General features: G+C 38.8%; 2 protein-coding genes across 8 annotated transcripts in view; one reads left to right on the top strand and one right to left on the bottom strand.

Annotated features, from left to right (window-relative positions):
• The window catches only part of LOC136442362 (U6 snRNA-associated Sm-like protein LSm2), a 223,136-nt gene that overhangs the window by 188,733 nt on the left and 21,675 nt on the right, over positions 1-12,728 (top strand). The gene's annotated exons all lie outside the window — the stretch shown is intronic.
• The window catches only part of LOC136442526 (serine/threonine-protein kinase N2-like), a 50,805-nt gene that overhangs the window by 24,599 nt on the left and 13,478 nt on the right, over positions 1-12,728 (bottom strand). For 6 of the 7 annotated variants that reach the window (XM_066439432.1, XM_066439433.1, XM_066439435.1 and 3 more), the window contains exons 3-6: positions 5,002-5,151; positions 1,828-1,989; positions 967-1,026; positions 458-612 (exon numbers count right to left, since the gene is read on the bottom strand). In XM_066439432.1, coding sequence (XP_066295529.1) covers positions 458-612; positions 967-1,026; positions 1,828-1,989; positions 5,002-5,151 — 527 coding nt within the window. The remainder of the gene's footprint in view (positions 1-457; positions 613-966; positions 1,027-1,827; positions 1,990-5,001; positions 5,152-12,728) is intronic. The other variant, XM_066439436.1, reaches the window with a different exon arrangement.

Genomic DNA, 12,728 nt, shown 5'->3' with positions numbered 1-12,728 from the left:
CTGAAAAATCAACTTCAGTTTTAGTCAATTTTGAATTTCATTCTCAGCTTAGACGCCAACCAAAATTTAGCCTCTTTGGTTAAAAGTACATTACATTCTTCAGCAGATTATTTAATTAGTCGGCATTCAGGCAAAAATTTCTTTAAATTTAGCCATGGCATGTTTGGTCAAGTGTATCAAACTTAGTGTGATATAACTTTCCCCCTGTAACAGATTACCTGGTGTATACTGTAAATGTAGAAATGTTTGCGGTGGTTTTATGTTCGAGGTTTTTGCGGGGACCGTTTCACGGCGAACTTAAAACCACCGCAAACATTTTTGTCCAATACTGTAGCAGTATGTGACTAAAGCACTGCCGCGAAATCAAAACCACACCTAACATACCATTTTCCCCTTAGCGCGAAATAAAAACCATGCAAACTTAAAATTCATATACAGTACATTCCCTTGTCCTTACCTCGGACACAGCTCTCTTGTCTGTCTCTTTTCCCGCGCCCAGCAGTCTGACCACGTTCTTGGCGCCCTCGACGATGGCTGACTCAATCTTCATGTGATGTCTGAGGGTCGCTATCCTGAGCGCGTCCGCGTTGCCACTCTCCAACGGGCTCCCAGCTGCCGAAACGCAACAAAAAAATAAAACCGTTTCTGACCTATTGTCGTTTCTTATTGAGTTGAACTATTTCAGTAACCAAAGCCAATCAAAACTTTATCTTTCACTTAATTTTTTCACTGAAAACCAGACATACCATAAGCAACCTTAGTCAAAAGTTTGCCTCCTTTTTTCACCCGCGTCAATAACATCTAAAAGGCTCTGCCCCTTTGGTGTCGCCAAAAAGCTGCTAATTTCACACAACCAACAGCATGTGACTTCAATGTGTATACCATGTCACCATGTTTAACCCTTATCCTGCCACCCCCCTACACCATGGCACTACTAGTACTACATCATCATCATGTGTGACATACAGAGGCTTAAGTTGGCCAGTCCTCTCTGTAGACGCTGGGTGGTGAAAGTGTCTGTGATACCTGTAACGTAACAAAAGTCTCCATGTCTTCTTCTAACTAAAAAGTAAAATACAGGTTGATTGTAAAATGCTTCTAAATGCCCCACCCCAGAGGTGTTGCCAAAAAAGCTGCTACTGTCATATTCATTTACCTTTCTGTGACTTGATCACTGGTTGCATAAAAAGGAGACATCAGAGACAGACAGCATTATAAGCAAGCATAAAAACATGCTTCAAGTGTTACAACATGGCTGACTGTATACTTTAGGTTTCAGTGATTGCTACATGTGTAAATGTGCATCTTCAAAGTGGAAAAAAACTGTAATTCTTGTTTCTTTCACTGTAACTTTATGTTCACTGTTTTCACGGTCACCTCTGTGCCGTGAACTTATCATCACCGTAAGAAACCTGTTGTAATTATTTATGATTCCTTCTCACATCCGTTATGTAAATCACTTGCTGCCATCGTGAAGTTAAAGTTCAGTGAAAATGTACATTTTCCTTACACCGTGAAATTTTGCTACCGTGAAGATAAAGTGAATTACATTAAGCAATGCTGCCTATTAGTCTATCGTGCCCAAGGGAAACATTATAGAGGATATTTTACTTATCTCCTCACTCGACTCAGGTAAAAAAATTAGCATCTAGCTTTAGTCAGGGACATGATGGGATATAAAACAGAGATCCTGTGTTTGAAGAAAGCCACACATTGAGCACGTTTAAGAACCCACCACACTTATTCATTAAAGTATGGATTCTTCCTGGTGTGAGTGGATCAATCATATCAGTCTGGTCCTACACATAAACAAACAAAGAAACTTACATGGCGTTGCTGTGTCCCCAGACGAAGCCTCAGGCACGTTATTCTCCAGACTGGTCTGTGTCTCGGCCTTTAGGATCTGCATGCGGATGATTTCTATTTTGGTCCTGCTATCCTTCAGCATCTGTTGGGCCTCTGCTAGCAGCTTACGGTCCTTGGAGGAACCTGAGGGTACAAATGTGGGATTATGGTTACTTCAGATTCACCAAGACCGTGGGCTTATGATAAAAACAGCTGAAAATGGGGTTTTACCCTCTTAATGCATTTGAACTACAGGGCCCGAAATTCATTTTTGGGAACAAGTGCACTGGTGCACCTAACCTAAAAATCTAGGTGCAATTACAAACCCTACTCCATCTCTAAGAACTTCAATCTGTAATTCTATACCTAACTTCAACATTTTCAACAAATGACATATCAAATAAAGTACAACAAAGCTTTTATTATTGCTTTTTCTGATACTTAAATTTCAGGAATATTCTGTGAACTAGTATACAATAGTTCCTTTACCCAATAGCCTACAAAAATATCTAGGTGCACCAGTGCACCCACGGTCAAAATTTTGGGTGCACAAAGGTGCACATGCACCCAGTATTTTGAGCCCTGAACTAGGAAGTGCAAGTCAGAGAGTGTATCTGTTATAAATTTAGTGCCCTAATGTTACTAATGTTAGTCTTCAAAGTTTCCCTATTATTTGAGCTAAAAGGTCAATGACATCTACTGAAATTTACAACTAGACAGCCTGAACCACACATCGAAATCTAACCCAAGAATTTCATCAACAGGAACTCAATAAAGTATAAGAATGTGGTTTACACCACTAGGAATCCCATGCAGCGAGTGTTCACATATAACAGGCAACTGACGATATCCAATCATTATTTAACATCCTGCTGGCAAATATGTGGTGAACTTGTCAGGCTATTAAATCTCTCTGAAGGCCAAGGTTGTCAGGGTCTGTATGTACGAGAGTAAAGACGACCAGTCTTAAAATAGTCTCAGGTTCTGACCTCAACATAAGGACAAGCAAGCATAGGCCTGTGTACCAGTACTTGTGCAATACTGTGAACATCATTCAGGTACAGGCTCAAAATACTTGAACATCAATGTACTTTATGTGTAGACTAAAGTCTCAATTATGTATAATCATTTTCCAAGCATAGGAAAAAGACAAAATATTGTATGGGCATTGAAATCAAAGTCATCTGAGGTCATGTCGAAAGTATGTTTTTTTTCTAGATGTGAGACATGAAGTTTAAATAAGCATTCTGTTAACTGTTTATTCATGTTTCCTTCATCATTGCAAACCATAGGTTACTTTGTCAATTTGTTCAGGTTGAGGTATAGGTCTAGAAAGCTACCCAAACCTCTGTACCCAATGTTTTGTTTATAATATCATGTTGTCAATAGATTTATGCCATACCTGGGCCGCGAAAACGTTCGATACGGGTGTTCCGCATCGTGTGATAATTTTCCGTATCACACAAGGTTCTACTTTTATCACACGGGCTTCCATAGAATATTTAGAATGCATTTCAAGTGCGCCGGTTGCGCCGCTGTCGAAAATTCTAATACCAGATTCGGAGGTTGGAATCGATGTTGTTACAATTTTTGTTTTGTTCGAGGACACAAAACTCTCTCAACTTCAGGCCCATTTCACATTGAAATGTGCTTTATTCGGGTGGGTGTGACATAAATAAAATACAACACGGTGTATTCCGCATCATCCTCGGTCCCGGCCCTCCCACGAGTCGCGTTGCCCTCTGGCCGTTGGGTGATATGGCCTGCGGTTGGGCCGTTACGTTGGGCGATAAGGAATACACCGTGTTGTATTCCAGTGTTAGAAATACTTTTTTTCAGTGTTCTGCAATATTGCAGAATGTCAAAATTTTTTTATGCAATTTGAAAATATTTTCTGCAAATACACATGCCTCCATACTACAACCTTCTCAACTTAATAATGCCTACTTATTTACATTATATCTAGCTTTGCAACATTGCTGTAACATTAATTCTTTATTCTCTCACTCTATCTTTGATTATAGCACTAGCAAAGTTGAGGAATAACATGCATGTGTGTGAAAAACATTCAAATTGATAGCGAAAATTGCAACAGCAAAAGCATATTTATTCTATATCAATCAAATAAAATATTCGTTTGATAATTTATTTCAGTATGTGTATTGAAATTAAAAACAAATTCAACAGCCTGCCTGATAAGGAGGACAAGGGCATTATTTATATCCTTGCGAGAAATACGTGTTCTGATTCGTATCATAATTAATACATAAGATCGCACGACCTGTGACACAGCCACGGCCCACAGAAAATGACAAAAACCGAGAAAAAAATTAAAATTCAATATAAAACGCCTTTACGCAAACCTTGGCCTCTGTGTAGTTTTTGGTATAAATCTGAAACATCGCTATCGGTTTCAAACATCGCACTCCGACTTCGGACATTCGAGGAGACTCCAGAGACGGCCCGGCGATTTAGTTTTTCACGGTGGGTGCCCCCCTCCCCACTGTCTCGGCACAGGAGAAAATGTTCCGCCTTTTCCACACAAGGCGGTGCTCAATGTCTATCCGAGTAGTTCTCAACCTCATCGCTGCCATCTGGGCTTCAAGGACCACGGGCTAATGTAGTGGCCACCGTTTCGTTCCTTCTGTCATCGCGCCCATGCCCCGAGTTCGGACTCGGAAGAAATCGCATGCTTGCGACATGCTAGAAACATCCGGGAATTGTTTTCCCGACTTTTGCCGACCTCGAGATCGCGGAGATTAGCGAGGGTTGACGGAAATACACGAATTTGACATTTTCTCACATGATTCGTCTCCGAAGTTATCACGGAAAGTGTCGAAACCCCCCCAAAAAAACTGACTTCAAGTAGCACCAGGCAGTCGGAACGCACTGAAACGCCGCCATCTTGCGCGGCGCTGTGGGTTTCAGTTTATATCTACAGCGCCGCTAGTTTGCTTATTTGTAAGTCTATATAAATCATAATCTCCTGAATTGAGAGCCAGAGTCAGATTTTTTTTCTTCTGCAAAATTGCAGATTGTTTAATTTTTCTTCTGCATTCTTGAAAATCTTTATGCATTTTGCAGATTGCAGACGGGTATTTCGAACGCTGTATTCTAATATAGTTAGTGGCAACTTCTATTTGTGCTATTGCGTACCTGTTGAGTACATGTTGAGCATGTTCTCCGCCCCTTGCTTCACCTTCATCTCGATGGTCAGCTGTTTCTGCAGGGCCGACACGCGGCTGTTGAAGTTGGTCCCGCTGTCTCGCTTGGATCCCTTGTCATCTGGGGAGAACGGTTCCGAGTCTGGAAAAACAGAAGATACGCAAGGTCATTATCAAATCTCACTTTCCTTTATTTCATGCGTAGTCCAGCAGTTAGTGACCCGGTAACCGGACCAAGAGGTCGTGAGTTCAAATCTAATTCTCTAACAACTGACATTTAAGGCCACACCAATTTAATTTCTTGGTTAACGGAATCTCAAAAAAAATGCTAGATTGGAAAATCAACATGAAAACAGAATCTCAGAGGAAAGTTTGTACTTTGGTGCACACAGTTTCAGGGAGTGAACAGGGTCAGGTGAAAGTTTTCACCCCAGCCTTCTGTTTTAATGATGTCCTCGTGCTAAAATTCTATCAAAAAAATCTGTTAACCAAGACATTAAATTGGTGTGGCCTAAAAGCAAACAAAAAACACTGCTACCTGGTCAGTATTGTTTATGTATCTTAGGGAACAATTCCCTTCCAACTAAAATCACTTCTTTTTTCTCACGGACGCCGTTGGATTTAAAACAACAGAGTGTTTTGTCTGCCTCTATTTGAGCTTGAACATTGTTCAATTTGTGCACCAGCTAATGACACGACTAGGACAAAATAGATTACTTACACGACCCTTTCAATTACTGCCTGTCCTGGCTCTATGCCAGTGTTTAATGTGCCTTCCATATCCACACCTCTACTCTATATGTACTTGTATCTTTGGAAAAGATTAACCTTTGTAGGACTAAGGAAGTAACCTAGATTTCTGAAAAGGACAGGTTGTGTAGGTGGCCCAGTTTAGAATCTAGCTCAGTAGCTGGCTTTTCCACAGCACTTGAATTTATGGCACAGGCCTTGAACTTGAAGCATTGGCTATTATTAAACAAGCACTACATATATAGCTATATAAAACCCCTTGTTAAAAATGCAATATGGATAACTGTTGGTCAGTAGTACATGTAGTTTGTCAGCATAGGAGGAAGAATATAAGTTGTATATCGTAATTTTGCAGTACAAGGGAAAAGGAACTGTGTGTAGTGTTTGAAGCAACCACGGTAAAGAACATAACATACACTGATGGAGTGCATGTTTATGGTGCTCTCACCTAGAAAACGCAATATCAAACCAGTGCTTATATTTCACTATTTACAGTAATTTCAAGTACAAGTCTAGTTAAATATTATCCAGTTTTTAGAGATTGAATTGTCTTCACATATTGTTTACCTGAATGTCTAACCTTCAATCAATTCAAAATGATAAGGCTACACATTTTAGCTTTTTTCCCCTACGGCCACACCCATTCAATTTCTTGATTAACAGATCTTTGTTAATTTTAGAAAAAAAAAATCATGAAAACAGAAGGCTGGGGTGAAAACTTGCACCTGACCCTGTTCACTCCCTGAAATTGTGTGCACCAAAGTACAAAGTACATTCTGTTTTCCTGATGATTTTCCAATCTAGCATTTTTTTAAAAATTCCGTTAACCAAGAAATCAAAATGGTGTGGCCTAAAGGCAGCACATGTCCCCTTGAATGACACCGACTGATTTCACAGATAACAGGTACAACAGAACAATAATACACCAAAGTGAAGCACCCGTAAATATCCCGACTGAACAACCCTGTCACATGCAACCGCAGCTACAAAGGTTGCACACACATGTCCCCGGGCTAGAACTGACACTTGAGATGACACCTGGTGACAGCACACCTGGATGACACCTCTTCTAACAACAACAAATAACACCTGCTCAAGTCATTCTCTCCTACCACTTTACCTGGACATGCATCAACTTCCACTTCTAACTTATCATTACAAATATTTATGGAAAACAGCTCTGCATTTCTAATCTCCAAGCAGATGTTGGGGTTGAAAATTGTAACATCATTACAAATATTTATGGTAAACAGCTCTGCATTTCTAATCTCCAAGCAGATGTTGGGGTTGAAAATTGTAACATCATTACAAATATTTATGGAAAACAGCTCTGCGTTTCTAATCTCAAAGCAGATGTTGGGGTTGAAAATTGTAACATCATTACAAATATTTTTGGAAAATAGCTCTGCGTTTTTAATCTTCAAGCAGATGTTGGGGTTGAAAATTGTAACATCATTACAAATATTTATGGGAAACAGCTCTGCGTTTCTAATCTCCAAGCAGATGTTGGGGTTGAAAATTGTAACATCATTACAAATATTTATGGAAAACAGCTCTGCATTTCTAATCTCCAAGCAGATGTTGGGGTTGAAAATTGTAACATCATTACAAATATTTATGGAAAACAGCTCTGCATTTCTAATCTCCAAGCAGATGTTGGGGTTGAAAATTGTAACATCATTACAAATATTTATGGAAAACAGCTCTGCGTTTCTAATCTCCAAGCAGATGTTGGGGTTGAAAATTGTAACATCATTACAAATATTTATGGAAAACAGCTCTGCATTTCTAATCTCCAAGCAGATGTTGGGGTTGAAAATTGTAACATCATTACAAATATTTATGGAAAACAGCTCTGCATTTCTAATCTCCAAGCAGATGTTGGGGTTGAAAATTGTAACATCATTACAAATATCTATGGAAAACAGCTCTGCATTTCTAATCTCCAAGCAGATGTTGGGGTTGAAAATTGTAACATTATTACAAATATTTATGGAAAACAGCTCTGCATTTCTAATCTCCAAGCAGATGTTGAGGTTGAAAATTGTAATGTTTTCTGACCGAAAAAAAATCTTACTAAAAAAACTTGATCATTTTCTACCCAACATCTGCTCAGCGATTATTCCTAGATTTCCCTACTAAAGGATTTTACATTTTTGTACGTGTTACAGTTGTGAAGTAGAAAATATAGTGACCTATGAATAGTATGATTATGTTTAGCCATAAGTATGGCTCAACATATTGTTTTCTCTCATGTTTCTTCTCCTGTCAAATCTTCAAATCGATTCATCTCTGTCATTTTTTGACCAAATGACCTGAAATTTGGTACAGAGGTAATGTAGGCAAAAACCAATGTACGTTCTTTTCCTTTTTTTGATATTGACCTTGAAAGTGATTTTATTGAGGTTTTTAGGCTATTTTTAGCATATCTTGGCCTCCTGCGCCCTTGTATTTCAACCGAATGACCTGAAATTTGCTGTATATGTGGCTTGAACAAATATTTAAAGGACTACATTCCCATTTTGGCATACATATATTCAAAACGATTTATTTTGGGCTTTCTTGACAATATTTGCCACTTCTGTCACTTTCAATACTACATATGACCTACAGGTCATTGACCCCGAGTGCCTTGCACCTGGCCAAGCTTGAAGTTTGCTTACGAGGAGGAAAGACCGGACATAAACATTTAACGTGATTATCGGGAAAACACCATGTTCCCTTAAACTCAGTGGTTAAATTGCAGTTTAGGAAATTTTATAACAGAAAACAAGTTAAATCAATGATTTTGTGAATGTTTATTCTAGCATTAGTTATTCCAGATATTTTCAAACTCCAAATTCTTCAACACAACACGGGAGATCGTTTCTCCTCAGACTGGCGCGACACTCCTGTCAAAATTGATTGATGATCTCTCTCTGCCGCCGACTTCATACATGATCAAAGGCGGGTGGTAGGCGGTGCCTTCCTACATGTCCTACGTACGGGCGTATGGATCGTAGAATTCGGCAAAAAAGGAATGATTAGGCCAGTAGAGTCAGTCCCCGGTAAGGTCAATGATTCGCCCGTTTGCGCTAGCTTGTAACGTTAAATGAATGTACCCTCTGGTGGCCAAACTTCACTGACAAACTTTCTCCCTATTATCATCATGAGCTTGCGTTAGTCTGGTACTAGTGACTATTATGTGCCGGGAATGTTTATCTATCGCACGCCTTGGAAGGAAGTTCAACCATGATAAATGGTCGGCCGTTGCGAAAATTTGGAATCCCATGCTGTTGATTTTTGTGATTGAATCTGTAAGAAAATATTTATTCATGTCGTTCATGTTTTTGGGACGGACGCCGGGACGGGGTGAATTTTTTCTATCATTTTCGTCCCGTTAGTAATGCAAATCGAATCGTGTTGCACAAGAGGCAAAACACTAAAAACGTGGGTCTTGTGGAGTGTTTTGGAGCGGGAAAATGCCGGATATTAGCGGTGCCGAACAGTGTACATCGTCGCGCGCGGGTGACGCTCCGTCAAAACAAATCCGCTGGTGGTCTAGCGCGGCCACCGAAAATAGGCAGAAACACACAGGAGGACTTAGCACCTTCGTTTATGAGGGCAATTGTGAAAATCTTTTGTTACAAATTGTTCGAACATTGAAACATTTGGATAGATGGTTTGAAACTGTTCTAAAGAAAAGAGATTTTTGTGTAGTTACGTTCGAAATGTTTCCAACGTATGTGAAATGAGTTCAAACATGTTATAAGTTTCAATTCTAATTGTTTGAACACTTTAGAACTGTTGTGACTTAGACATTCTTTTAATCAAAATAGTTCAAACATATTACAAATATTATATTAAAACCCTCTCGGTGACTTTGAATTGACCCAAATATGTCGTTTTTGGTCATTTCCTTCGTCTCCTGTCAAATCTTCATATGTATACTATGGAAAACTTCATTCTTCCCTGGGGCTGATCTTTTTTAATTCAATTTTGAACTGGGTTGATTATGCGCAAGAGTGTAATTTTCAGCGGATATTTTTCGACTGGTTTACATGGAAATGGCACGGAATATCCCATTCTTGCAAGGGGAGGATTCTTTAATTATTTCTTTCAATTTTGAGCTGGAATGATTATGAAAAAGTCCATTCTTTAGCAGAAGTGTTAATCAATTAGTGGATATGGTTGTGGACTGGTCCATATTGTGTTGAGGTGCTACTGGAAGACTCAGTTTTGGACTTGGGTGATTCATTTTTTTAGTGCAAGTATTTTAGAATGGTCCATTGTTATTTGGGGAGAGTCCATTTTTTGCATGGCGAGGAGTATGGCTAAACATGCTGTATTTGCTCGCAAATGTTGCCTTTCTAGTTATAAATCTATCTTTCTGGACTCATGTTTAGTGTGTGGATAAGCCCATAACAGTGTATTTGTGCTGGTTTACTTTTAGTTTTAGAAATGGGCGCTGTGATACCGAATGCCACCGGTGACTGTCTAAACAGTTTACCTTGTACAATATGGAACCAAACACAAGCAAACAGGCAGAGTTTTCACACAGACTTGCTAATCAGGGCTCTTTCTGTAGGTCTAATGGATAAACATGGGGTGCTAAAAGGGTAAACACATGCCAAGCATTTGACAACAATGCTAAAAGGTAAACAAGCCCTCCCCTCCTAGTGTGTTGTGTATTGGGGTTACATGTAAACCAATCTTCAAAACTCTCAAAACTCACTGTTTACATGTACATGGCTAGGTATTACCGATGTTAGCAAGTCTCTTTAGTTGTTTGAGAAAGTACACAAACTACGTGTAAACAAAAAGCTTTTTATGTATCAGTACATGTTATAAAGGAAAAATGTAGCTGGCAACCAAAACATGTATGCAACCATTTTAATATTAGTCCAATTAGTAGTATTACATCTACAATATAGAAGTTTAGAACATGCAAAACTTGCACATTGTAATTTTCATACATATAAAGAAGCTAAAACTTCCTTCCCTAATTGACAACATTTTGTGACAAAATCATTGTGAAATTTTGAATAATTTGCTCTCAGAATGGTATAAAGAAATGCTGAACGTCATTGGAGTTCAAAGTCATTCTCGAGTTTGTTCACAGCTTTAGAGTTAGTATTCACTACGGACAAGTCTTTTCTAAAAAAAGTAAATCTCTAATCCTTTTTTATCCAGTGAATAAACCAAGCCTTTCAAACTGCACCTGTGTAAAGCTACCTGTTATTGTACTGGAGTGTACTGAAGCCCTTGGAAAGTTCCACACTCACAATGAGTGCTAAATAATAAGGGGGGTTGTTGAAAAGGGAGCAAGGAAAATCTAGATTGATTGCAGTCATTACTGTCCTTCAAAGAAAAACTAGGGCTGCAAGTATGTTCTTATGTTGAGACGAAAGACGTACATTCCTTCCACTACGATGAACATTTACCTACGATGAACATAGAGTGTTTGCCTTGCATACGGCAGGTCGTGAGTTCGATCCCCAACCAGGTCATACCTAAGACTTTAAAAATGGTACATACTGCTTTCTCTGCTTAGCACTCAGCATTTGGGATAGAGTATGGTAGTTAAACACACACCATTACCAGTGGACTAGCCCCTTGCTGTAGTGATTGCACAAAGTTGTGTGGCCCAAGGGCTACCGAAACAGAGATGGGCGCCGCCCTATGCACCATCGGTGCGGGAAGGAACTTTGACTTTGAAGTTTGATGATGAACATTTAGCACAGAAAAAAGACGAAAACATTATATGGCCATGGAAACCAGTGCTATCTTTGATTTGGGTCTCTTTCAATGTTCTCTGCATGAGATACCAGCAAAAGTAAAAAGAAAACAGTTTTGACTGTTTCTGTCATTAACGAAGACTATGTGTACAGGTTATATTGTTAAATAATTGTTCAGGTACAATTACAGGTCTGGATCTGTACCTTAAGTTCTTTACCTATACCTATATATGTTATGTCTAGATACGAAGCCATAAGTTAAACAGGAAACATTTCATTTCAATGGTGAGAAAGACTTTTGTCTTTTTTGTCAAGAAACTCAATTACCGTACAAAATACAGCACAGATTCAGAGAAAACAAACACAGCCCTGTGCGTTGTTTGTTATCGTACAAAAGAATGGTGCTTACTGGGCAGAACTTCCTTTTTTTTTTAATGAGGAAACCTTGAACCCAAACAATGCTGGGGTCAAGGATAATACCTAGCAAATTGTCACAATGGCTTGTAATATACTGTATATGAGAATGCAGCGCTACTGTATACGTAGTCAAATCCACTGACAACAAAACATGTCTGAAAGATAGAAAACAGGACAAAAATTGTCATTCTTACGCAATGTGTAATTTCCGTAATTTAGCGTGAAACTTCTTAGTACATACAAGTACATGCATACATACTAGGCTATGCCATTAAAATGGTTAAGGAAAACAAATTCACTTCTCTCTTCAATTCTTTTTAAACATTCATTCATGTGAATGGTTGCGAATATGAAGTTAAATATATAAATTTCTCTTGCTCTATAGGAAGGAAGCAAGACCTTCTACACAATATGTTAAAGGCAACCAAAGCAATATTAGGGCCCAAAAAATGAAAATAGAAAAAATGCTGAAATCTTTATGGTAGTGACATTTACTAACACTGTTTACTTCATTTGCGTAATAACGTCATACATGTACTTTGAGCATTTCAAAACCGCACAAAATCGTGCCGTACGATGATCCCCTTAGTTTCGCGAGCCTACAAAAATTCCGGCCACCATTTTCAGTGCGTTCTCACTTCACAACAACGTCATATTTTTTCATCATGGATGTTGCTATACATTGTGATAGTGTTGTATAGAAAATGACTAAATAAATTGACTTTTAAAATCCGATTTTCAGGCCCTAATATTTCTTGAGTTTCCTAAATAAGTATTGACTGACTTGCAAGTAAGAGTTCAAAGAGAGAATATGACACTAGGATCACTAGAGGGG

This window comes from Branchiostoma lanceolatum, chromosome 9 (assembly GCF_035083965.1).
Source record: "Branchiostoma lanceolatum isolate klBraLanc5 chromosome 9, klBraLanc5.hap2, whole genome shotgun sequence".
Lineage (NCBI taxonomy): Eukaryota > Metazoa > Chordata > Leptocardii > Amphioxiformes > Branchiostomatidae > Branchiostoma > Branchiostoma lanceolatum.
This window is presented reverse-complemented; position numbering and strand designations above follow the sequence as displayed.